General features: G+C 39.6%; 1 protein-coding gene across 42 annotated transcripts in view; it reads left to right on the forward strand.

Annotated features, from left to right (window-relative positions):
* Positions 1-26,626, forward strand: part of NRCAM (neuronal cell adhesion molecule) — a 300,157-nt gene that overhangs the window by 172,438 nt on the left and 101,093 nt on the right. For 20 of the 42 annotated variants that reach the window (XR_010590368.1, XR_010590369.1, XM_065556848.1 and 17 more), the window contains exons 5-11: positions 1,946-1,963; positions 4,609-4,714; positions 8,470-8,666; positions 9,614-9,736; positions 10,142-10,312; positions 10,863-10,919; positions 13,236-13,347. Coding sequence is in view for 40 of the 42 variants with exons in the window: in XM_065556848.1 (XP_065412920.1) it covers positions 1,946-1,963; positions 4,609-4,714; positions 8,470-8,666; positions 9,614-9,736; positions 10,142-10,312; positions 10,863-10,919; positions 13,236-13,347 (784 nt within the window). In the remaining 2 variants the exon portion in view is untranslated. The remainder of the gene's footprint in view (positions 1-1,945; positions 1,964-4,608; positions 4,715-8,469; positions 8,667-9,613; positions 9,737-10,141; positions 10,313-10,862; positions 10,920-13,235; positions 13,348-26,626) is intronic. The other 22 variants (XM_065556970.1, XM_065556896.1, XM_065556922.1 and 19 more) reach the window with 3 other exon arrangements.

Consider the following 26,626-nt stretch of genomic DNA (forward strand, 5'->3'; position numbering starts at 1 on the left):
GTTAATTTTAAGACAGGGAAACTCAAACTTTGCTACACCAAGGGTTATATGGGCAATTTGATGGGAGTCTGAGGTAGATTCCTAATTGGTGTAAAACAGCTCCCTTCATCTTCGAGCTAGTGGTGTAGCCTGCAGGGACTAAAAGGCAAGAAGGTAGTTCTGCAACTTTATTCAGGGCATTCAAGGCATCTGGCTGCACTTCCATTTTGAAGATCAGTATGGCCATGTTTCAGAATTCTGAGCCACAAGTTCCTCCTTAGGTGCTATGCCTGTCTTAAACCAATTGTCTGAAAGGACAATTCAGGACCAATGATAACAGGGATTAATATGTGAGCAAATTCACTGATGTCTCTAATCTGCATGGTTTCCTTTACCGCAGTGTTGTCTGTAATAAACAATTATCTACTGTAATGATCTTGGGGTTCATTAAGCAACAAACCAATGAATGAGAAAGGAATAAAATTTTTAATAAAACAAACTAGAGAGATTCTGTGGTGAACTGCTGTACACAGCTACATAATGTTCTCAGTGCCAGCTTCCAGCGTACATCTCTAAATTCTTATATTCATAATACTGTCCCTTATGAGGGAGCGTCTCTAAATTATAATCTTCCACAAACATATGTCTACATCCGCTACTGTAAATGCTTGTTTTTCTTTAATAACAGTACACCTAAATTGCAAGCATTTCGTGTTTTTCCCTACACATTTCCCAAATATTTCTAACTAATGACCTTCATTTCTATAACAAAATCAATATAGCTAAATGAGACTGGACTTGTAAATGCCCTTACAGCACTACATTACTAAACTGCCGTTCAGTGATTTTTAAAGCATGAGGTACAAATACCTGTGTTTTCTAAGTAGAATTTGTTTCCTTGGCTCTTAAATTTTACACAATAAAAAGAAAAATAATTGAACCCCCTTCTTAGGTTTGAAATGTATATAGTTTATTTGAATGATTTTAATGTGCCCATCACAGTGGTATCTGGGCACATGAAAGACAGTAAAAGCAATGCTTTAGATTAGATTAACCTGCCTTCAATAGACAGCACAAATGGACCTCTTACCTATACCATGCCAGCTCTTAACAGTAAAGAAGTATGCCCTCCTACCTTGACCTCAGTAATTCTGTCTGAGTATATAGTATAGAGGCAGAGATTTTTCAGCTGATACAGATAAATATCCATTAACGAAGAAAACAAAGAATCTGAACAAATGTCTGTAGCTAAATTATTGTTTTTATAAATAATGGTAAAAACAATCAGAAAATTCTTAATTATCTCAGTGTGACCAAGGGATGATCAACAGTGTAGATAATGAAAGGTAGTTTTCATCTTTTCATTCTCTGAAATATTATTGAAGATGGGACCATATGCAAAGTAACTGGTATAAGGATGAGATCATATAGTGTAGCATGTGACAGGGAAGATTAATTGTACTTTTCAGTTATTTTTCAAATTGAAATTAATTGCATGTCTGTGGAATAGAGTTAGATGCTTTTGTGTTTGTAAGAGTTATTTTAGCTTTAAGCATTTCCTTTGTATTTCCATATGGTCATATGGGTAGATTGATTTTGGCTGCAGCATGAGGGCAATGCACTCTATTAATTCTGATTTCCTGTCTCCTCAATACTTCCAAATCAATATTCTATGTCCTTTTTAGGTCAGTGCCACATACCATGGTTGCCATTAAAAATTGAGCATTTCAGAGCAGTTTCCTATACAGTGGAATCTGAGCTACTGTAGTATTTCCTGACACAGTGGGAAACATTTTTAGTATTTCAGATATTACGGTGTGGTAAAATGTTCTCTTTATAAATGACCACGTATATATCAGAGATACTTACCTTCCCTCTCTAAGATGCTAAGTTTCTTCTTACTAACAAATGATTCTCTTTAATCTTTGTTTGCCCATTCACCTGCTGATTCTGATGGGGGGAAAAGCAATACTTCTCAAAGAATGTAAGTTTCTGTCCACAAAAAAATAGATAGTGAAAAATAAAATGTGTGCTGCTTAAAATTAATACTTATTTTGTTGAGCATTAAGTGTAAAGTCCAAATAATGTGGATCTGGTATTTGTTCACAGTTGTGTTTGCTGTGGCTAAATGTTTTGTGCACGCAGTGTTAAGAAAACACTATTGTATACATGTCAGCTTGAAGGTATTTTTATAAAATAAATCATTCAAACACAATTTGATTTTACTTTACCTGAACAGTAAGCGTTTACAATTATTTTTTTTTAAAAGCAATTTGCTATTGCTACTTTCAGGAGTAAAAACATTTGAATTCATTGAGAGGTGTGCATGCATAAGGCAGGGACAATATGACCCACTCATTTTTTTTATACCTCTGAAGGTGGAGAAATTTTTATTTCTTTTTAAACAGTGCATACAGTAAATAAACTAGGTCCAGTCTTCCTTCAGGATGCACTAACACGGACATTGTGCCCATCTTGAGTCCAGTGAGTTCAAGTACAATGGGACTCCACATAGGTTTGAATGTTTTCAGGTCTTGATGCTGGATTAAGGTCTTATTGTGCATCAGATGCTATCAATATACTGTATTACAAAAGTGCTCAGATTGTACCCCTTTTCAGACAGCACTTTTGCCATCTTAGAACACTGGGTGTACTGGCCCTGAGAACTGTTCCTCAGAGGAGGAAGAACTAGCCTCTGACTGCTTCTCTACAGTAACATGTGAAGAGTCATCCTCCTGGGAAGAAAACCTCCCAATCACTTTCCTGTATGCAGTGAGGGAGGAAAGGAGATGCTAACCCTGAAGGACCTGTTCTGTTCTATATAGGATATTATACTATGCCATGTTACCATGGTATTTGGACATATCCACCTTGCATTTCCAGGAAATGGGGATGTTCAACTCCCACTACAGCGCACTGGGAAGTATATCCTGGAATGGTTGGCCCCTTGTGAAACCATTTCTCTTTCTCTTTTCAAGATATGTATTAACTAGTCAAATAGAGAAATATGCTTTTGCAATGAGTTAATGAAAACTGTCCAAAATTTGTAAAAAAGATTGGCTCTCAGAATTTCAGTACCTTCCTGTTAGTGTGACAGTTAGGGCCCAGTACTGTGAGGCACTTGAACACCTCCTGTGAGATGCTGTGCACTCTCAACTTCCATTGTTAGGATCAGGATCCTTGTTACTAAGACTTCTTCTAATTTTGAGGTACTAACCAACTTCTAGCTGGAAAATCATGCGTAGTTGTTTTATGACTCCTTTGCAGCATGTTTAGCGCAATCTTAAGGTCCCAGTGCTACAATCCTTACACACACAAGTATCCAAGGGAACTTTATGGTGAATATTTTTCTCAGTGAACATTTTTTTACCTCTGTAAGGGTTTCAGGATGATACCCTTACAGATCAGTTCAGATAATTCAGTGGTTAAGTGTATACTGGGGTGTACATGCTTACGTGCACAATAATTTACATTTGTTTTCAGAGGAATTTACTCTGGAAAAAAGCAGAATATGTGAGGAAGTCATAGGCCAAGGGATTTCATTGACTTTATTTATTTAAAGCTGAACATATTCAGGGATAGAACTCTGAACTACTGTAATGATACCCTGGCAGCCACTGTAGTGTAAAACAGATTGAGAGTGAGATATGCAGTAAGACATTGATTGTCACTGTCTGCAACTCCTTTTTTTGTCATGAAATTTTGCATTCCTTTCTGTGCAAAGAGAGGTGCAGTCAGTGGTAAATGATTGCAAATTACTTTACATAGATTGGCACCAACTCCTTCACCAGGGGAATGAGTTTCAAACCATGCCAATCATTCTTGAGCACTTGACTGACCCTGACATCTCTTGTTCATCCTTGGGCAATTCAGCAAAATGGATATTCCTTATTATTTTATGGAAAAGGTAGAAAATGCAAAATCCATTTTAGGTTTGTTCAGTCCTAGGAGAATAAAATGGAAAAATTTTGCAAGTGCTATTTTTGATACAGAATTCCCAAATGTGTCAGTATCTGGATATACTTATTTTTCTAAACACTTAAGCTTTATTCAGACTTTCAGGTACAAGTTTATGCAAAAATTCTTTTACTCCTGAAATGTAGTTTTCCGTAAATCATACCTCAAGTGTGAATTAGTCATGTTACCACTGAAATTTAGTGCAAACTGGACTCCTACTTGGAGTGTTTGAAACACATCCAGTGTTTATAAACTGAAAACAATGTACATCACTTTTGATTGGTTTGTGTACACTGAAGAGAGCTCTTTTCAAGTGTAAATTGAGGCTCTTGTTTGTTTGTTTGTTTTGAAATATTTGTTGGCTTTAAGGATTCAGGTGTCCTTTGACTTCACAAATATTGAATGAGTATATCTGTAGTATATTAAACAAGGAACATCCATGAAACCTCTTGGGAAGGGTCTTCAGTTGTGGTAAATCAGTACAGCTTCATTGAAGTGAATAGAGCTAACCTGATTTACAACAGTAGAGCATCTTGCCTTTTGAATGCAAAGGATACTTTAATACCAGTTTTTTGTTGCTAATTTTGTCTTTTCTGCCTATAAAACTGATGTGTTGGTACCTTGAAAATATCATTGTTTCTTAATGTTTCTTAATTATGTTCTGCAATAAAGTATCACAGCCTCCAACAATAACTCAGCAATCTCCAAAAGACTACATTGTTGACCCTCGAGAGAATATTGTAATACAATGTGAAGCAAAAGGAAAGCCACCTCCTAGGTTAGTACTACTTTTTATTGTCTTTGCTGTTACAGAAATAATGTAGAAAATCTAGAATAACAAATATGAAAACTAAGAGGAAATGAAGTAATTTTCTAATCTAAACTAAACTAGTAACATCAAATCAGTGTGAAGTCTTATGTTTACCATCCTTGTTATTTTTATAATAGTAATAATATCTGCATTAAGTGAGCCCTTCTCATAAAAGTGCTGAGGACATTGAACTGAACAACAGTACCATAGAAACAGTCTAAAAATGTATTGCGTTACCATTTTGAAACATCCTCTTAAAGTTTTCACTAGGAAAATCAGTAAGGGGATCATTACGGTAAGAGGAGTAGTCAGCTGTACATGGGGGGCACTACAAAGCATATCATAGCACTGGTCTGATCACCTTCCATCCCTGGATATCCTGGTGGAATTTCTAAAATGCAGGTGGTGTATGAGCACACATAACTGCTATAACAAGGCTGAAAGTGGAGGTCTCAAATTCATCCATGGTCTACACCATTATTTCCTTGATTGATGTATTCCATGATTTCTAAATTGTACAATTTTGTGAGCAAAATGCAATGAGCTAAGGAATGTGTGTCAGCTTAAACTTGAGTGTCCTTGATTTTCTAGGTTTATTTTATAGCTTTCATATTACTCACAGTATATTAGAGGCAGAGGTGGTGGTGCTGCCTATAGTTAAGGCTCTCTATAATTCCATTATAAGACCCTCTTTTCAGTTGCTTATAATTTTACCAATTTTTAATAATTCTGGCTGAAATTTTCTATGCTACATGTCTGCATGTTAGGCTGAATTGTTTGCAAAGTTTCAGCAGAAAGCGTTCAGCTGTTTTCTAGAATGAGGGTAAGCAAATATATATTGTTTTGCCAATGTTAAAAAAAAAATCTTACAACTTTTGTTGAGAACCTCTAATTCCCTCCAGTTTTTAGAGTGGGGTTTTGAAAATATTTAGGGATGTGACTATGGGATCAAAGAGAGATTCTTTTTGGTGTCCTCATGAAAATCCACCTGAATTTATTCAATTTATAAACATCTGAAAATTACCATTTCTATATGTTCAGTAGAGGTTTGATAGAAGCTGGAAGTAAAGTTCACCAAACATTTTGGGCTGGTCCACACTGACCCCCCACTTCGAACTAAGATACGCAACTTCAGCTACGTTATTCACGTAGCTGAAGTCCAACTATCTTAGTTCGAACTTACCGCGGGTCCACACGTGGCAGGCAGGCTCCCCCGTCGACTCTGCGTACTCCTCTCGCCGAGCAGGAGTACTGGCGTCGACGGCGAGCACTTCCGGGATCGATCCCAGAAGATCAATTGCTTACGGCCAGACCCGGAGGTACGTATAGACGTACCCTTTGTGTATTGAGCATGCTCCACTCACACAGTGCTCTATGCAAACTACACTAAGCATTCTTCACCCCACAGAGTTCATAGACATACTCCAACCCAGGGCTGAGCAGGACTTCTCATGGAATTGTTCCTTCTGGCATCTGGGGGCAGTTGTGATGCTGGACACCAGACCCGAGAGCAGGGAGACTTTCTCTCCTGTGCTCTCAATGTTTTTATTGTAAGATGTTTTTAATGTCACACGTCTGTTATAGAGTGCGGTAGCATCTCTAGAGTTAATGCAGCACCAGGATTTCTATTCTACCTGAGGTAATGACATTCTCTAAAAACTCTCTGTGTTGAGTGAGATGATGAATTTGTAATGCTTACTGTAATTTGTGAAGTGCTTGAATTTTCTAGTGCATTTTCCAAAGGAAAGCGGGGGAAGAAGGGAGGGAAGAAGTGATGAGATGGGGACAACCTTAGTTTAGTTATGCCTATTTTCATAGGCACTATGTGACCAAATATGTTTTTTGATTGAGCTAATTGACTTGATCCAATAGGTCAAGCAGTAGAGGCTCATCTTTTAGACCAAGTGGCTCTGGGTTAGATCCCTGCAGACACAAGTGGGAATTAGCACGGCTATGGAACTCTGAAGTTTGCTAGGGAGAGGGTTAATGCAATGTACCTCTTTGTCCCCTGCTATTGAATAAACCAGGGATTCTCAAACTGTGGGTCAGTACCCCAAAGTGGGCTGCAAGACTTGCTGGAGCCTGGGACCAAAGCCCGAGCCCCACTGCCTGGGGCCAAATCCCAACAGCTTCAGCTCTGAGTGGCGGGGCTCAGGTTACAGGCCCCCCTCCTGGGGCTGAAGCCCTTGGGCTTTGTTCCCCCCCCCCAATCCAGGGTGACAGGGCTCAAGCTTTGGCCCTCACCACCAGCGCGGCAGGGCTTGGATTTTGCCCAGCCCCACCCCCTGGGCCCAGTGGAGCTCAGGTGGGCTCAGGCTTTGGTCCCCTCTCTGAGGTCGTGTAGTAATTTTTGTTGTCAAAAGGGGGTCGCAGTGCAATGAAGTTTGAAAACCCCTGGACTAAACCGTAGATTGAGGATTCTGAGTGTGCTACTGCTTCTAGCTAACAAGCTGTCTTTTTAGCTCAAGCAACGGAAACTCATGCTTTTAATCTCGGTGTTCCAAGTTCAGGCTCCTACATTGCCTATTCCACATCTATCTATCTGAAGCTAAAATTGAACCCCATCTACCTTCCACTCGTGGTGCTCATGGATTACAGAAATCTCCTGCACTGTTCAACCATAGGAGGACATACCACAGTTTAAGCTGTGTGAACCCTGCTGAGTTGGTTGAATTTCACTTGTACTACATGTATTTAGATTTATATGTAAAAATCTCACTAGTAATCAAATATAAATGTGCAACGTATGGCCCACTTTTGTATGTTTAAGGGTCTGATCCTGAGAGGTAATAAGTATCAGCAGCACCCACTGACTACACTTGGGGTTGTATGTGCTCAGCACTTCATGAGGTGAAGCCATATAATCACGATCCTAGCATTGTATCAATGTATTTTTGGAAGTAAGAGAATATATATTATGAATGCATTTTTAGAGCAGTAGGAGTGGCATACTATGGATCTATTTCTTTTCCTGAAAAGAAATCTTTATGAATTGTTATACTGTATGTTCTCAGCAGCTACTTTACAAAACATCAGTTGTTTTAGGTAACACCAAAAGTAACAGATTGGTTATGGCCTACGCAAATGCAAAATTTAATGTATAGAATCACAACTGTTTGCATTAGAGTAGTGAAAAGCAATCAAATCCACAATATTACCTTTTTATTCACTCTGGTAACTTAAAAAATGGACAAACCAATTAAGAGACATGATCTCCTGCTGAGACCTTATATGACACATTTCAGCCCAGAGCAAATTCTTACAGGCCAGTTATAAACCCTTTGAATAATGGAGTTTATAATGGAAATGCTAATGCAGCTTTAACAATATCAATTCTAGCAGATTTCACTGTATCATCTTTAGTGGAAAATGAAAGTATTTTTTTCTCTGTGATTAGCTTATCAATCCTTCTGTGTAATTTTATAATATAAATATTATAAATAATTTATAATTTGTCATTTTAAATAATATAAATAATATATAGCAAAACTGCTGACCTTAAAATGGCACCTATTAACAAGTGTAGCCAAGTCTTTTATCTCAAAGCGTGTGTGTTCATTACTCATTTCCCAATTAAATAATTCAAATATATTGTTCTTAAGCCACAATTTTATGCGACACACAAAAATCTCTATGGTATTAAGAGTTTTCTGAAGTTATTTTTCTTGTTTTTTTCCAAATCTTTAGTAATTAGTTTCCTATTCTTGTATTTATGATTCTAGTTTCTCATGGACCCGTAATGGAACTCATTTTGATATAGATAAAGATGCACGGGTAACAGTGAAGCCAAACTCAGGAACCCTTGTAATAAACATTATGAATGGCGGAAAGACAGAAGCATATGAAGGAGTATATCAGTGTACAGCAAGGAATGAACGTGGAGCAGCCATTTCCAATAACATTGTTATACGCCCATCCAGTAAGCGTAACTCTAAAATTCATCAAACCTGAAACATTTGTACTTATTTGTTTTATTGTGAACTTTTTGGTTTAATTATTTTCTTTTTTCCTTTCCTTTAAAAAAAAAGACATCTTTTTAATCATCAAAGCGATCTTGTTAGAAGGTAATTGTACAGTTTCTGATATTCTGGTTTAGTGCTATACTGCATGAAAAGCTGCCAATTTTCTCCAAAGTTCCTTAGTAAGTTAAACACCCAATATGTTTTCCTGGTTTTCAGTATGTCTGACTCATTTGTCATGTTTAAAATTGGACAGTGTATAAAACACTACAATTAGAAAAAAAGAATTGTAAATCTTTAACATATTTCTTTGATGTGGAGTACTTTTAAAAAAAAAACCTGTTCTTGCAAAGTAATTACTTTTTTTTTCTAATTAAACAAACACCTAACATGGAGTATATTGAGACAAACACACATCTCCCTCCTGTCCCCAAATCTTAAAATTTATTGTGGTATTATATTGTCGTACTTTTCAAACATCACAGCTCTTCAGCGCAAATGTATTTTCTTGAGCTCCTCTTATTTTTACCATAGTCTTTGTTAAATCTCTCCACATGTAATGCCATTTTAGAACAGTCTGACTTCGTTTTTTCTAATTGTATACATTGCTTTTCTACATTATCCAGAATCAAACTTGTTAAATGTTAGTGATTACCCAAAGAATCCCTTTCTGTTTGATTATTTAGAATAAAGCAATGATTCTCTAAAACGTATAAATAACAATATAATGAAACCTTTCTTTTTTCCAAAGACAACACAACTACTCAGAAGTAGAAATTATAATCCGTGTACAGTAAATGTCAGAAGACCGTTCCTTTTAAATTATGTTACATATATTGTTCTTTCGTGGGGTTCTGGAACTTTATCAATCCAGAGTGTTTATGAATGTGAAAATTATCTTCTACAGGATCCCCCTTGTGGACTAAAGAAAAAGTAGAACCAAAACATGTCAGAGAAGGTGATCCTCTAGTACTTCACTGCAGCCCTCCAGTTGGCTTACCACCACCTATAATATTTTGGATGGATAATTGTAAGTTTATATTAAATCTGCATAAATAACATATTTCTTGACCGTTTTTATTACTGTTCTAAGTAATTTGTAATTACTTATGAAAAATTGCAGCAGACAGTGTAGTTACTCAGTGAGGATAAAATCCAGTCTCTCCTCGTCACAGTTCCACAGAACAGGAAGGGCCATGCCAGCAGAGAGGCTGCTCATGAGCAGTATGTGCAAAGAGGGTTGGGGCTGTCTGCATGTGTCTTGTGGTTTTTGCTGACGTATTATTGAGGGGAGATAAGGAAGCAGCTGAGAGCACTTACAAAGAGATGAGACATTACAAAAGGCAGAAGGTAGGTCACATCTGGGGTCCACAGATCACTAATGTATTTCTTTATGTATTATAATGAAAATAAATGTGTCCTTGTTTTTACTTAGCTTTCCAAAGGCTGCCTCAAAATGAAAGAGTTTCCCAAGGTCTAAATGGAGACCTTTATTTTTCTAATGTAAAACCAGAGGACACTCGTGAGGACTATATTTGTTATGCGAGATTTAATCACACTCAGACTATACAGCAGAAGCAACCTATTTCTGTGAAGGTGTTTTCAAGTAAGTATTATTTTTCTTAATTATACATTTATATTGTATTTATCTAGATTTTTCACTTGCTGGCCTACAATTAAGTAGTTGTATGTGACAGAGAAATTGTAATCTTCATCACAATAAATAAGAAATAATTCTATACAACTTTAAAATATTAATATCCAGTTTTCTTTATAAATACTTTGCAAAAACATGAGCTGTCCTAAATAATACATGCTGTTTTACTTTCCATGTTCACCTTTGAAGTTTTACGTTAAATACTGAATTTTTCCTTTTCAATAATATCTCACTCAGATCACCTATATTTTGTAACATTTTACTTATTTAAAAATTATAGTATGATAAATACCGAATCTGAATTGGCAATCCTATGTGCGTATACCAGTTCATAATGATCATGACTGTTCAAATGAATTAATCAGCAGACAGCTGCAATAACATATTGCTTTCTGCTTGTATTGTTAAATCGACTTGGCCATAGAGATTCACGTTTGATGCCCAGTAATCTGATTTACCCCACTTGTATGCATTCTTCATGATATTCTGTTTATTTCAGTGGATTCATTGAATGAAACTATATCTGCTAATTTGAGTGACACTGATTTTTATGGTGGTGAGTTATGGTGATCCCCACTGGTATTCCCTCTTTCATAGTAGAATTTAGTTAACTAACTTCACCTCCATGGCTACTTACCTTTGACTCCCCTTTCCAATATCTAATAAATATATCCATTAGTACTGGTGATAATATACACTTTACAAAGGGACAGCACAGTGTGATCCTTTAAAAATACTTAAATAATTTTGATGTAATGTCAAAAATATGACACAACAAAAATCTCAGCTTTTACAGCAAATGAATCCAGTCACACTGGCAGATTTTACAGATTATTTGTCTAATTGCTTCTGTATTATGCTGTTCATTTATGTTTTTCCTCTAATTTAATTGGTAAGTGGAAACGTTCATTATCACTGGGACTAGTCAATATTACATGCTATATCATAAGCATTAATAGTAGCTTTAAATATTTTAACAGATGCTCTTAATATTTAATAATTTACTTAATATACCATTCATTTTTAATCTGTTTCATAAATGTAAAACTAGACTGAATTAAAGTCTAATACTTTTAAATGTATTTGTAAAATTAACTTAAGAGAAACAAAATTCTGGATATTTTTGTTTTAATTAACTTTAATTCAGTCCGTGTTGAATGGTCTGTTTTTCTACATTGTGGGCCATATCCTCAACTGGTATAAATCTGCTTAGCTCAGTTGACTTTGATGGAGGTACACAAATTTACATCAGCTCAGGATCTGGCCCCACAATTTTACATTCTATGTGATGGATAGAAAATAGGTAAAAATATATTATTATTTTATTGTATTTATCTTGAGGCCTTTTCCATAACTGAGGTTCTATAGACACTAATCCTCAATTACTGAAAACTAAAATATCGCAGGAGCATGACAACTTTTAATTGTCTACATCAAATTTAAATTTAGTTAGAGAGCAAACCATAAGGGTGGGATTTCTGCAATAGGGTAATAATGACCTGCAAATAGAATGACATATCGAGTACAGTTATTAAAAATCCATTCAATTGGCACATGACACAAGGCTGCAGAAGTCAATTTGCCAGGATTTTTCACAGCCTTGAGTGGGTTTTTGCAGTGCATGAAATGGGCAGATTGTTTATTGTAGAGTGGCCTTTTTCTATGTTCCCCTTTCCCTGTCTCTTTTCCTTCTGAAGAGACACATTTCATATAGCAGCATTTGAGATGCTCTATGTACATCCTAAAATTATTTTAATGTGTTCTTTATGACTTAATTTAGCAATAAATCCTATGTCCAGATAAACAAGGCATATACATCTTTATATTGCTGCCCATATAAAAAAAAACACAGCAGACTACCGTGTTTTAAGCTATTATAGTAGAATACTGGAGTATTTTTATAATGTTTATTTCGAGAAAACAGTCTGATCCGATTTCTGTGTCATTAATATTTTAAAATGGAGTTATGAAATACTGTAATAGACTTTGAATTAAATCAAGAAGTTCCAAAGATTTTAGAACAGATATAGTAATCTGTGTATAAATTTGGGTTTAGATTTATGTCTATATATTGGCCATGTTATTTAATTTTTATTATTGTGGAGAAAGCACTTGATCATATAGTTCAGGTTTGCCGAAACATTCAAATTAAAATTATGTCTTAAAGGGACAAGACATGGCTGAGGTTTATGAGAAAAGTCCTTTGTGGACTGGAAGATTCTGAGCAAAGCATATTTTAAACTGCAATATATCTTGTCACTCTCATTATGTTTTTGAATACAACAGGTTTAATTTGATTCAGTTTTTTTCTGTGTCTTATTTGTGGTGTTAGTGGAAGTACAGAAAACATCAGATGTTGAATATGATTCCTGCACCTATGCAGAACCTGCAATATGATTCTTGCACCTTTGCAAAGCCTAATTGAAGTGTGTGGGGCTCTGCACAGATGTAAGGGTCCGTATGAACCCATCACATTGCAGAATCAGGGCCTATGCAAGTACAATATCAAACAGGTTGGCTCTTTTTAATGTATGTGTCCAACATTACAATGTTTCTTATGTCCAGATAAGATTCTAGTATGCTGAGTAGAACCCTAACCCTTTGTAGCTCTGCAAATTCTTACAAAAGGATTTTTGAATTAAATGAACAATACACAGAAAAACTCCTGTGCTAAATTCTGGAATGCCCATATGCATGAAACTGAGCCCTCATTTTAATATTAATGTATATGCTATCATCATACCTGACTATAAATATATTTATTGTCAGTATTCATATGTATTGGAAGCAGATGGATTTTTGCTGGGTTGGGAAATATGTTTGAAAAATATCTTTCTGATGGTTTTCATTATTCTAATTTTTTTTTAATCAGCCAAGCCATTGACAGAGAGACGACCAACTCTTTTAACTCCAGTGGGGAGCACAAGTAATAAAGTGGAACTAAGGGGAAATGTACTTTTGCTGGAGTGCATTGCAGAAGGATTGTGAGTTGCTTTTTCAATCAAAATGTTCTTTAAATACAATGGTAGAAATACTGAGAAATATTTCAGAAAGAACATCAGTGCCGTAGAAAGTACTCATAGCATAATGCTAGATGTCATAATGATAGACGTTGTTAGATGCACAGAGACAAGCAGATAGAAATTAAAAACCAAGGTGTTTGTTTTCAAAACATGACACATATATTTGGATACTGATAGATTAAAAACATGTTTAGGACATAAATGAAACAACCCTTATTATGCTGGCCAATCTTTACACATCACAAAACTGCTGCACAAACTCAGTAGTATTGATTGTTTATGTACAAGAGAGGCCAGATAGTAGAATAGCATGGGTGCTTCAGGCTACACTTGGGATGCATCTGCAGAGGTGTAGGGAAGAGTTTATGTTCCCTTTGCATGCCTGAATCAAGCCAATGCTCGTGTTCCCTCACATTTATGATAACTAAACTCTCCGAAACTACAGAGACAAGAAAGAACCTGCTGACTTGATCTTCATCTACTGACAATAGCTGGCAAATCACTTATGTGGGAAACCTTAGGACCACATTCTATTCCTATCTCTGGCTTTTCTTTGTAAATTAATTTGTTAATTGGTATGTATTTATGCTTCTTTAATATAGTGTTTGGTGGCCCCCACTGGTACCTGTGTGCATAGGAAATCACAAAATAATACTTTTATCAATGAGTCTACCAATTTGATAAATGAATTTTACCTAACACATCCGCTTTTAACTCTTAATAAGCAATTGGCAGAGAAGGGTACATAACTGATTTGGTGCATAACTAGAAACATTCTATCACTTGTTGTGGCCCATGTTAGCGTAAAGTACATGCATCAAAATGGGGTAAAATTTTGAAATATTAACCAAGTACATTGTGTCATCATGCATTTTTCTCTCTTGTCTAATTTCATGGTGTTTTTTTATTAGCAGATAACAGTGCATGTGGAGCCAAATTCTGCTCTGTTAAGCTGTTGTAAATTAGGTTCTTCTAGTTAACACATCATTACTGAGAGCACATCTTACTGTATATAATTTTGGATACTAGATTTCTAAATGGATATCTGCCTGGAATTATTTATATTTGAGATGTGACATTCTACTGGAGAAACAAATATAATTTTTTACGTTTAAACATTTTAAAATATATCTCTATAACTTTGGTCAGCTCAGATGTGATGTTAAAACAAACAATTTGCTATTAGCATTTCAAAATCTCAATACACTACAGATCATCTGATATTTTAGACTTGGGCCCAGAACTTCAACTGCACTGAGTGCATCTGAAAAGAAGGGGTGGTTGGCCTCCCCGAATACAGGGGCTGCTCTGCGATGGGTTCATCCCCAGCACATTTAGGCCTGGTCTACACTACAAAGTTAGGTCAACGTAAGTCACCTTGTGTCAACCTATTTGTTCATGTATCTATGCTCAAATTTATTTCTGGATAATATAAGTGCTCTGCTACAGTGAAGCAGTAAAACTACCTCCCTGAACAGTAGGGAGCCCTAGTTGACCTACTGAGGTTGACAGTGTGAGTGTAAACCAGGGGTCAGCAACCTTTCAGAAGTGGTATGCCAAGTCTTCATTTATTCGCTGTAATTTAAGGTTTCGCATGCCAGTAATACATTTTACATTTACAGTGGCCAGCAGATGGAACCCCAGACTGGCAGTGGGCTGAGCAGGGCCGGCAGCCGGGACCCCAGCCTATAAAGCGGGACCCGCTCAGCCCGCTGCCGGTCTGGGGTTCTGTCCGCCGGCCCCTGCCAGCCGGGGTCCCAGCCACCAGCCCCGCTCAGCCCGCTGCCGGCCTGGGGTTCCGTCCATCCAGGCTGACAGCAGGCTGAGCAGGGCCGGCGGCCAGGACCCCAGTCCGGAAGCAGCGTGCCATGGTAAATCAGCTCGTGTGCCACCTTTGGCACACATGCAATAGGTTGCCGACCTCTGGTGTAGACAATGTGTGACCTGTGTCAACCCTAACAGACCTCCAGCAGCTGTCCCACAATGCCCCATTCCCTGCGGCAGTGACTGGTCTGGTTACAGTTGTAAACTCTACTGCCCAGGGGTCACAGAGACAGCAAGCCACTTCCCTACCCCTCCTTTAAAACTCTCCGGATGTTTTTTGAAATGTCTCTTCCTGATTGCCCACCTTTGCAATACACCTATCAGCTCATCCTTGTTGTATCCAAGTTACTGTGTTGGCTCCATGCACTGTTACCTGGAGTGGGCAGGAGGTATTGAATCTCCTGGCCCTGTGGGGAGAAGAGGCTGTGCAAGCACAGCTATGGACCAGCCGTAGAAACATGGACATCTACAAACAGATTACATGGAGGATGCTGGCAAAGGGGTACAACAGGGATCAGCCACAGTGCCATGTGAAAGCAAAGAAACTTCTCCAGGGATATAACAAGGCCAGTGAGCGCAACATTTGATCTGATGGTGCCCTGCAGACCTGTCCCTTTTACAATGAGCTGCATGCCATACTTGCTGGAGACCCCACCAGCACCCCACAGACCACCATAGATACCTCAGACAAGCCTGATACAGAAACTCCTACTGTGAACATGGAGGAAGAGGAGGGGGATATGCAGCAGGTGGCTCCAACCATGCTGCAAGCCAGGATCTGTTTGAGACTCCGCCTCAGTTTAGCCAGTCCCACCAGGCAAGCACAGATGAGCCTGATGAAGGGAAAGTGATCTCAGGTAAGTCTGTGCATACATCTTTCCTCACAGTGTTTAAATGTAAAGATGGAGCCCACCCCATCCCCAAATTAGTAAGTCACAGGTATCAACTTTCCACTGATTTACTCACATGAGAAGAGGTAGAGGTACAACAAACAAGTTGAGATGGCAGCTGTGTTTTCATTTCCCGGTTGGCTAAGGCAAGTGGGACAGGGCAGGATGTGGAGCACTTTGTTTATGTACGTAGGGATGTCCATTTTATCCTCCTGGGAGAGCTCAATGAAACTTCCATGGGGCTACTCTGCAATCCTCTCCCAAAGGTTTCTAGGGATGGCTGCGTTATTCCTTCCTCCGCAATAGAACACTTTCCCCATGCCACTTTACTTCAATTGTGCCTGCAAAACTCATTGCAAACAGGCTAGAGGCACAGGGACCCAAGCAGCTTCTGGACGACAGTAGTAGCTGTGCTCTATGCCTTTGTTACCCTGAGGAGTGAGAAATCAGCTAAAATCACCACCTCCTATGGAAAATAGTGAGAATACACTGGTCTACAATTTTTGAGAAGTCGTCTGCTTCAGAGATAAAATGTGCTATTTATTATGTATTTTGATGTGCTGAATTCAAATATGACAATTAAAACAACTGATTGGTTACTGTTTCTAAGATATTGAAGTTTTTACATTTTATGTCTATGAAAATGTGTAGATAGTACAGTTTTAATCGTAAATTGTAAACCTAGGTCTTTTCATGTGTTTATGGTTGCTTTACATGATAATATTTCACCTGTCCTGTGTATGTAACACTTTAAAAATCAGCAAAAGTGTTATATAAATAAAATTTATTATGAAACAAAAGGCAAAAAACTATTATGTACATAGTTTAGTCCTATTCAGTGTCTACTCGGCGCTTCTTGTCTCTTGTATTCATTAAATGGAGCATCTCTTGTCACTGTCCAGCAATAGTCTGCAAGCATTGATGGGCTCCATTTGCCCTGATAGCGTTTCTCCATTGTTGCAATGTCCTGGTGAAATCGCTCGCCGTGCTCGTCTCTCACTGCTCTGCAGTTTGGTGGGAAAAAATCTAGATGAGAGTGCAAAAAATGTATCTTTAGTGACATGTTGCACCAAGGCTTTTGTATGCCTTGAGGAGGTTTTCCACCAACAACCTGTAGTTGTCTGCCTTGTTGTTTCCGAGAAAATTTATTGCCACTAACTGGAAGGCTTTCCATGCCGTCTTTTCCTTGCCACGCAGTGCATGGTCAAATGCATCATCTCGAAGAAGTTCACGAATCTGAGGACCAACAAAGACACTTTCCTTTATCCTAGCTTCACTTAACCTTGGAAATTTTCCACAGAGGTACTTGAAAGCTGCTTGTGTTTTGTCAATGGCCTTGACAAAGTTCTTCATCAGACCCCACTTGATGTGTAAGGGTGGTAACAAAATCTTCGTTGACTCAACAAGTGGTGGATGCTGAACACTTTTCCTCCCAGGCTCCAATGACTGTCGGAGTTGCCAATCTTTCTTGATGTAGTGGGAATCTCTTGCACGACTATCCCATTCACAGAGAAAACAGCAGTACTTTGTGTATCCAGTCTGCAGACCAAGCAAGAGAGCAACAACCTTCAAATCGCCACAAAGCTGCCACTGATGTTGGTCATAGTTTATGCACCTCAAAAGTTGTTTCATGTTGTCATAGGTTTCCTTCATATGGACTGCATGACCAACTGGAATTGATGGCAAAACATTGCCATTATGCAGTAAAACAGCTTTAAGACTCGTCTTCGATGAATCAATGAACAGTCTCCACTCATCTGGATCGTGAATGATGTTGAGGGCTGCCATCACACCATGGATGTTGTTGCAGGCTACAAGATCACCTTCCATGAAGAAGAATGGGACAAGATCCTTTTGACGGTCACGGAACATGGAAACCCTAACGTCACCTGCCAGGAGATTCCACTGCTGTAGTCTGGAGCCCAACAACTCTGCCTTACTCTTGGGTAGTTCCAAATCCCTGACAAGGTCATTCAGTTCACCTTGTGTTATGAGGTGTGGTTCAGAGGTGGGGGATGGGAGAAAATGTGGGTCCTGTGACACTGATGGTTCAGGACCAGAAGTTTCATCCTCTTCCTCTTCCTCGTCTGACTCAAGTGAGGATGATTCTGGTGCATCAGGAACCGGCAGTCCTTCTCCGTGGGGTACTGGGCGTATAGCTGATGGAATGTTTGGATAATGCACAGTCCACTTTTTCTTCTTTGACACATCTTTCCCAACTGGAGGCACCATGCAGAAGTAACAAGTAACAATTGCTGGTATGATCTGTTGGCTCTCTGAAATCATTGGCACTGCAAAAGGCATAGATTTCCTTTTCCTGTTCAACCGTTGGCGAAGATTTGTTGCACAAGTGTTGCAGCCTATGTGTGGGGCCTACCTCTTGTCCTGATCTCCAATTTTGCAGCCAAAATAAAGGTGATAGGCTTTCTTAACCAAAGTGGTTATACTGCGCTTTTGTGATGCAAAAGTCACTTCACCACAAACATAGCAGAAGTGATCTGTACTGTTCACACAAGTACGAGGCATCTCTGCTCACTTTGGCTAAACAGAAATGTGTCCCTTTGCCATATCAAACACTGACAAATAAGAGAGCACGACACTGTATGATTTCTAGAGCTGATATAGGGCAATTTGTTCAGCAGAGTGATGTAAGCTTCGTTATGATTGCCTCATCCATGACTTCTAGGAATAACATGATGCAATTCATATAATGTATGATGCAATACCAGCTTCAGATTGCATCATTCATTGTTTTGCCTAAAAAGCAAGTACGGTCCAAACCCAGTCATAGATTTATTCATAGATCCAGTCAAAGATGTATTTTAGTCATTTCTGGTTTAAATTGAGATCCCTTCCCTTTATAACTCACTTATCCTCCGCCATTCCCAAGTCAAGGGTCGTATATACTGACCCAATAGCATATCTTGAAAACTAGAGCCAATCAACAATTTTCAGCATCATTTTCGTTCTCAGTGACCCAGAATTAGTAAAGTTTGACTACATTTATTTCAGAAGCATTTTGGCTGTAGAGCAGTTATATTCAGTGCCATTGCCCTGTACTCAGTACCCATGGAATAGGGACTGAAATGCTATTACTTCAAGTATCAGAAAATCCTTCCCCCCCGGCCCCTGGCAGGCCATATTCACCATGGCTGGGGCTGGTCCAAGGCGCTCTAAAGCTGAAGTGTCAGTATGCATTTCTTATTAAAATTGTTTATGGGATTGAGGAAAGGGAATTTAGAAACTTATCTTTCCCTTTCTTTTGTGACTGTAAATCCATTGGTACATCTCAGTTTTTATCAGCAGCTTCTGCTATGATTGCCTTGAGGGGTGCCCCCTCCACATCCCCAGAATGCTTGACCCTGAGAGGAGGAGAAAGAAGACATGTTCAGAGAGATCCTACAAACCAGTGCTGCATCAGACTATGAACAAAGGGCTTGGAGGGCCAGTATGACTGACAGCATGGAGACGGAAAGAGGACAGGGGAAAGGCCCAGGAATCCCAGCAGGACAAGGAAAGGGAAATGTACCAGGACATAATGTCCAATAAGTGCAATTGTATGATGGGAGGCAGGGTTCTACAGTCCTGGGGTTCATTTTCAATTTATCTCTTAAGTTCCTAAAGCTCATGCTTCAGGGTTCAGACAGCCACCAGCAGGGGTCTGGAAGATCCCCCTATCCAACATATTCAAGGAGGGTTTTTTTAATCTTCTTCCTCTAAAGCATCAGGGATGGCCATGGCTGGAGATGGGGCATTGAGTAGGGTAGGGCAGGGCTCTGAAGTGGCACAGTGCATTCTCTCTCTCTCAGGTGCTTCGCTGGCTTATTCTTGCTCACATGCTCAGGGTCTCGCTGACCGCCATATGTGGTGTAGAGAATGAATTTTCCCTCAGGTCAGTTTAACAGTGACCTTGTGGGGTTTTCGTCTCCCTCTACAGCATGTGGGTGTGAGTCATTTGCCAGGATTGTCTGGGTATATCGCATTTAACCATTTCCTTGCCACTGTGGGGCCTCAAGTACCGGTGCCCCTTGTTCTCTGGCTGTGGCTCATAGTAGTCTAGTCTCCTGTGGGTTGTAATACTTTGGTCTCATTTTGAATGTTGGGTTTGGAGTGTGGGTACTAAGTGATGTTGGTGGCCTGTGATAGACATGAGCTCACATTAGATGATCTAGTGGTCTCATCTGGCTCTCAACTCTATGACTCTAAGTTTTAGGAATGTACTAGGGACAAGTTTTTGTTTCAGAAAGTGGAGGAACTGGTTGTGCTCCTGAAGGATTCTAAGGAAAGGGGAGCAAGATCAGCAGAGTAAGGACAATGGACTTCAAAAAAGCAGTTTAACAAACTCAGAGAACTAGTAGGTAAGGTCCCTGGGGAAGAAAAGTTAAAGGATAAAGGAATTCAGGACAGCTGGCAATTTCTCAAGGAAACAGTATTAAAGGCACAACTGCCAACTACAGTATTCCAATGTGAAAGATAGGAAGAATAGTAAGAAGCCATAATGGCTCAATCAGGAGCTCTTTAATGACATGAAAATCAAAAGGGAATCTTACAAAAAGTGAAAACATGGATGAATAAGAAGAAGTACAAATTAATAGCACAAGCATATAGGGACAAAATCAGAAAAGCTAAGGCACAAAATGAGTTACATCTAGCAAGGGACATAAAAGGAAGTAAGAAGAGGTTTTTTAAATATATTAGGAACAAGAAAAAGATAAAGGAAAGTGTAGATCCTCTACTTAGCAGGGAAGGAGAGCTAATAACTGATAACATCAGGGGCTGTAGTGTTTAATGCCTATTTTACTTCAGTCTTCACTAAAAGATTAATGGTGACCAGATACTCAACACAATTGATATTAACAAGAAGAGAGAAGGAACGCAACCCAAAATAGAGAAAAGAACAGGTTGAAGAATATTTAGATAAGTTAGATGGTTTCAAGTCAACATGGCCTGATGAAATTCTTCCTGGGGTATTTAAGGAATTAGCTGAAGCAACCTCAGAACTATTAACTGTTATCTTCAAGACCTCTTGGAGGACAGGTCAGGTCCCAAAGGCCTAGAGAAGGGCAAACATAATACTTCTGTTTAAAAAAGGGGAACAAAATGGACCCTGGGAACTGTGGACCAGTCAGCCTATCTTCAATCCCTGGAAAGATACTGGAACAAATGATTAAACAATCAGTTTGTAAGCACCTAGAGTATAATAGGAATAGCTAATATGGATTGGTCAAGAAAAAATGAATGCCAAACCAACCTAATTTCCTTCTTTGAGAGGGTTACTGGCCTTTTGGATAGAAGAAAAGCAGTAAATATATCTTGATTAAAATAAGGCTTTTGACACAATCCCACATTATATTATCATAAGCAAACTAGGGAAATGTTATCTAATTGAAATAACTATAAGGCAAATGCAGAACTCGTTGAAAAACTGTATTCAAACAGTAGTTATCAACGGTTCAAAGTGAAATTGGCAGGGCATATTTATTTAGTGGGGTCCCGCAGAGTTTAGTCCTGGGTCCACTACTGTTTTTAATTAATGCCTTGGATAATGGAGTGGAAAGTATGCTTATAAAATTTGCAGATGACACCAGGATGGGTGGAGTTGCAAGCACTGTGGAGGACAGGGTTAGCATTCAAAACAACCTTGACAAATTGGAGAATTGGTCTGAAATCAACAAGATGAAATTCAATAAAAATAAGTGCAAAGTACTTCCATTACAAAGGAAAAATCAAATGTACAGCTACAAAATGGGGAATAACTGGCTTAGGTGGTAGTATTCCAGGAAAGGATCTAGGGGCTATATTGGATCACAAATTGAATATGAGTCAACTGTGTGATGCAGTTGCAAAAAAGACTAATATCATTCTGGGGTATATCAGCTGGAGTGTATGAAATGGAGGTAATTGTCCTGCTCTACTCATCACTGGTGAGGCCTCAGCTGGAGTACTGTGTCCAAGTCTGGGCAACACACTTTAGGAAAGATGTGAACAAATTGGAAAGATTCCAGAGAAGAGCAACCAAAATGATTAAAGGTTTAAAAAACTTGACTTCTGAGGAAAGGTTAACAAAACTGGGCATGTTTAGTCTTGAGAAAAGAACACTGAAGGGAACCTAATAACAATCTTCAAATACATTAAGGGCTGTTATAAAGAGGACAGTGATCAATTGTTCTCCTTGTCCACTGAAGTTAGGACAAGACGTAATGGCTTTAATCTACAGGAAGGGAGATTTAAGTTAGATACTAGGAAAAACTCTCTAACTATAAGGATAGTTAAGCTCTAGAATAGGCTTCCAAGGGTGGTTGTAGAATTCCCGTCATTGGAGGTTTTTAAGAAGAGGTTGGACAAACTCCTGTCAGGGATGTTCTAGGTTTACTTGAGCCTTCCTTAGTGCAAGGGGCTGCACTAGATGACCTCTCCAGGTCCCTTCCAGTCCTGCATTTCTGTGATTCTATGATGGGTCTTTTCAGGCAGCAAACCCAAATGCTACAGTCCCTGGCTGACCTACAGGTCCAAAAATCCAAGATTTCCCACCCTGGGTAGTCCTTGGAGAACTCTATAGTCACTGCTTCCTGCACCCCCCACATGGCATTGTGGGCCGCATCTCTACCCCTACCACTCCAAGCTGGGGAACAACAACAAAAATCAGGAACAGCGTCACATACGTTGACCCGTGAGAACCAGGGTTGGTGTGTGTAGCCACAACGGACTGCATGTGTGCACTCAAATGGACAGAAATGTTACCTCCCTTTCCAGTGTTAAAGTTCCACCCCTTTAATTTATGTTAAACATTTGTGTTACATTGTCTAGGGGTTTTTTCCCCCACATTGTTTTTCTGCACTGTTTTTCCCACTCAATAAAGTTCTATTTTTGGATAATACAATTATCTTTATTAGTTCACAACACATATTGCAGAATTCATACACAAAGTAATCAGTACTTGTAGATTTACAGCATGTACCATTTAATTCATAGCTTCAGGAAAACATCCGGTCATACTTATAAATGTACAGCTAGCACTACACAATCCTTAGCAGCACCCAAAGCTCTAGGACCAGAGGACACTTCAGCACAGAACACTACTGTGCCTGACCGTTAAAGTCCTCTTTCAAATCCTTTCTCGACTGTATAGCTCCACACTGGGCTCATGTAAATGCCCTTGTGTCTGGCTGTTCAAACTCAGCAGATAGCCACTCAACCTCCATCTTCTACCCTGGCAGTGGTTTCCCCCCTTTGCCTCACAGATATTATGCAGGACACATTGGGATGTTTTCCTCACTGAGACCCAATCTTGTGAGTAAACACCAGCAGGGTCCCTTCAGTCTACCAAAAGCACATTCAATTGTCATTCTGCACCTGCTGAGCCAGCAGTTGAATCCTTGGTGCTGTCAAGGTCACCAGTGTGCAGCTTCATGAACCAGGAGAGCAAGGAGTAGGCTGGGCCCCCCAGAATCGCTGTTGGCATTTCAATATCACCAATGATAATCTGCTGGTCAAGAAAAAAAAAATCCCTGCTTGCAGCTCTCTGAATAGTCCTGTGTTTTTAAAGATGCAAGCGTCATGCACCTTCTCTGACCAGCCCACATTGATATCAGTGAAGCTTCCCTGATGATCCACCAGTGCTTGCATAACCATAGAAAAGTAGCCCCTTCTGTTGTACTCTGTGGCAAGGTGGGCTGATACCAAAATTGGGGCAGGCATGCTGTCTATTGTCCCATTGCAGTCAGTAACCTCATTGCTGCAGTGGTGGGAACTTGATCCGTCTCCCAGAGATGCCTGAGCAAGTCATTTCTATCCCACAACATGAGGCAAAAATTTCCTAAAAGGTTTGTGCTGGATAGCGGCATGTGGCACACTGGGATACCTACTCACGGAGCACCACACTTTGCATTGACACAAGTATTCCTGGTGAGTATGTGCAATAACCGACATAAACAGCCAAGTATGCACTCGCCCAAATGATATACAAACTTCAGCAGCTATATGCAAAGTAACTTGTATCGACCAAAGTTTGTAGTGTAGACATGGCCTTGGTGGGGCACAGGAATGGCCTGCTATGTCTCCTTTGCTCTGTCCATTTCCTTTAAACCAGCTTTCGAGGAGTGGATGATATCAAAACTAATACTGTGGCTCTGTACTACTCGAAGATCCTCCCTCTATTGATGAAGGTGAGCCAGATCTGTCTGGTAGGGTTGCCATGGGCACAAAATGTCTGGAGTACAGCCAAGAATTGGCACTATGGTCCTTATCCAGAGTAATGCCGGTTGTGATCTGATCAGCTCTCACAAACTAAGCAAGAATGATCTGGCCTGGTCAGTGCTCAGATGGGAGACTTACAAGAAATAAGTATCACTCTTCCTTCTGAGTCAGCTGTGACTCAGTGCCCTTTAATGGTGTTAGGTGATATAGTTGTGCTACAGTTGCGGTCTGTAGGATGAGACTTAAAACTGAAGCCCTCCCCAGTTAAAATTATGTGACACTTTTTACAGAAGATGCGGGTGTTAATATTTCTTTTTGGCCAGGCCAAATTTAGGGTTAGGTAACTTCATTTGGCCTAACTAAATTCTTCCTGCACTTTCAGTAAGATACAATATCCCTGGTAAAACAGATATTTGCAGTGTGCTGCTAGGTCTACTACTAACAACTCCTGTTGAAGTCAATGATGGTTTTGCCAAACAGTTCCTGTGGGGTTGGGTCCTTAAACAGCTGTCACAAACCACTCCAGAGGTGCCTTAATTTCAGTATCAGTGAAATGATTCCTGGGTGTACACAGTAGTTGATTTTTTTTCCTCCGAAAAATATAGTTTTGTCAAAATAGACATTTTTTACAGGAAAATATAAATTCAGATGAAAAATTTCTACCTTCCTATGGGAAATGTCAAAATGAACATATTTTGTTTTGAATTGACATTTATGACATGATTTTTTTTGTTTTAACTTAAAATGGCATTTCATTTTTGCTATTTGGCTTAAAAACACAGAAAATTACATTTTAAGTCAAAATGAAATGAAAATTTTCAAAGATTTTCATTTTGGAAATTTCTTATGTGAAAAATTTAAGGTTTCTGGCCTGCTATAGTATAATTTATAAAGTACAACAAATATTATGGGTTTGCTTAATATAAGGTGACCAGATGACAAGTGTGAAAAATCGGGTTGGGGGTAATAGGCTTCTGTATAAGAAAAAGCTCCAAGTATCAGGACTGTCCCTATAAAATCGGGACATCTGGTCACCCTAGTTTAAGAAGACAGATGCTGCATATATGTGATATTATTGGAAGCTACCTTTTTCTTTGAGTAGTGTCCCTACAGGTGCTCCACTGCATCCGGCTTGCATCCCTGCACTACTGACCGGAGACCTTTGGTAGCAGAGTCTGTTAGGCCCGCACACGTCCTGTGTCCTGTCTCTCCTCTTGCCCCACCATGAGGCTACCCCCCCGCCCCAGTTCCTTCTCAACTGTCCCTGGCAAGAGATGGTGCCATTTGCAGCCCATTTGCTATCATTAATTTCTTTAGCATTCCTAGTAGTCTCCTTAGTCTTAGCCGTAGTCTTTCTTTTTGTTTTCTATACCCCAGTCAAAAAAGGAGACTTTATTTTCCCCAATGGGATATGCCTGATTCACCAGGCTTCAAGAAGTGACCTCCTGCAAAGAGGCTATCTCAGTGGCAGGCAAGCACTCTCATGTCATACCATGCCTTGGGGAAGGCCACATCCCACAGAAGTGTGGTCTCTGCCAGTAACTTAGACCCAGGTCTCAAAAGGACAGAGAGTTGAGATAGAAAATGATCTTCATGAAAGCAGCCTTCCAATCTTCGGACCTGTGCCGAGAGTCACCTGGCAGACGTGCCCGCCACACAACCCTCAACATCAAATGACTGTGGATTGAAGTGTTCAGCCAGGGACCCCTCTCGTAAGTCATCATAAAAGAGAGCAGTGAGTCCCCAGAGTAAGCCCCAAGCTATCTGCAAAAGATCTCCGACACATATGGCATCATTGACACCGAAACAATTCCAGCCCAATATCCATGGCTCATGAAGATCTGGAGCGGCAGATATCGTTGACTTGCCTAAGGACCTGATGGGCACAGGCACCGAGTCAACAGTAATGACTGACAAAGATAGGAGCAAACTACACTCCAGTAAAAAGACGCTGCCGGTATGCAGTGTACCTTCAGCACCATCATCAATGCCCCATCTGGCACTAGAACAGTGGATACAAGCAAGATCCCCGATGCCCTCTGTACTACCAATGGTACCAGGTCAGTCAGCACCACCGGTATTTAGGCACTCAAGAGACCTCCAGGTATCTGACGTATCAGACTCTTCTCTTCTCGGCACCGGGACTTCAGACTGAGTCTCCTATTGAGGCAGGAGTATTCTCTGGTACCCTGCCATGTACCCCCACTTTCAAGTGAGGAGTCAGACAGCAAGCCAGAGGAGACTGTTTCCCACTATTCCTCCTATGCTCCCTAAGAGCCCACTACCAAGAGGCTCCTTAAGTATAGCCTTGGTATGGCCAGCCTTGGGCA

Source organism: Chrysemys picta, chromosome 1 (genome assembly GCF_011386835.1).
Source record: "Chrysemys picta bellii isolate R12L10 chromosome 1, ASM1138683v2, whole genome shotgun sequence".
Lineage (NCBI taxonomy): Eukaryota > Metazoa > Chordata > Testudines > Emydidae > Chrysemys > Chrysemys picta.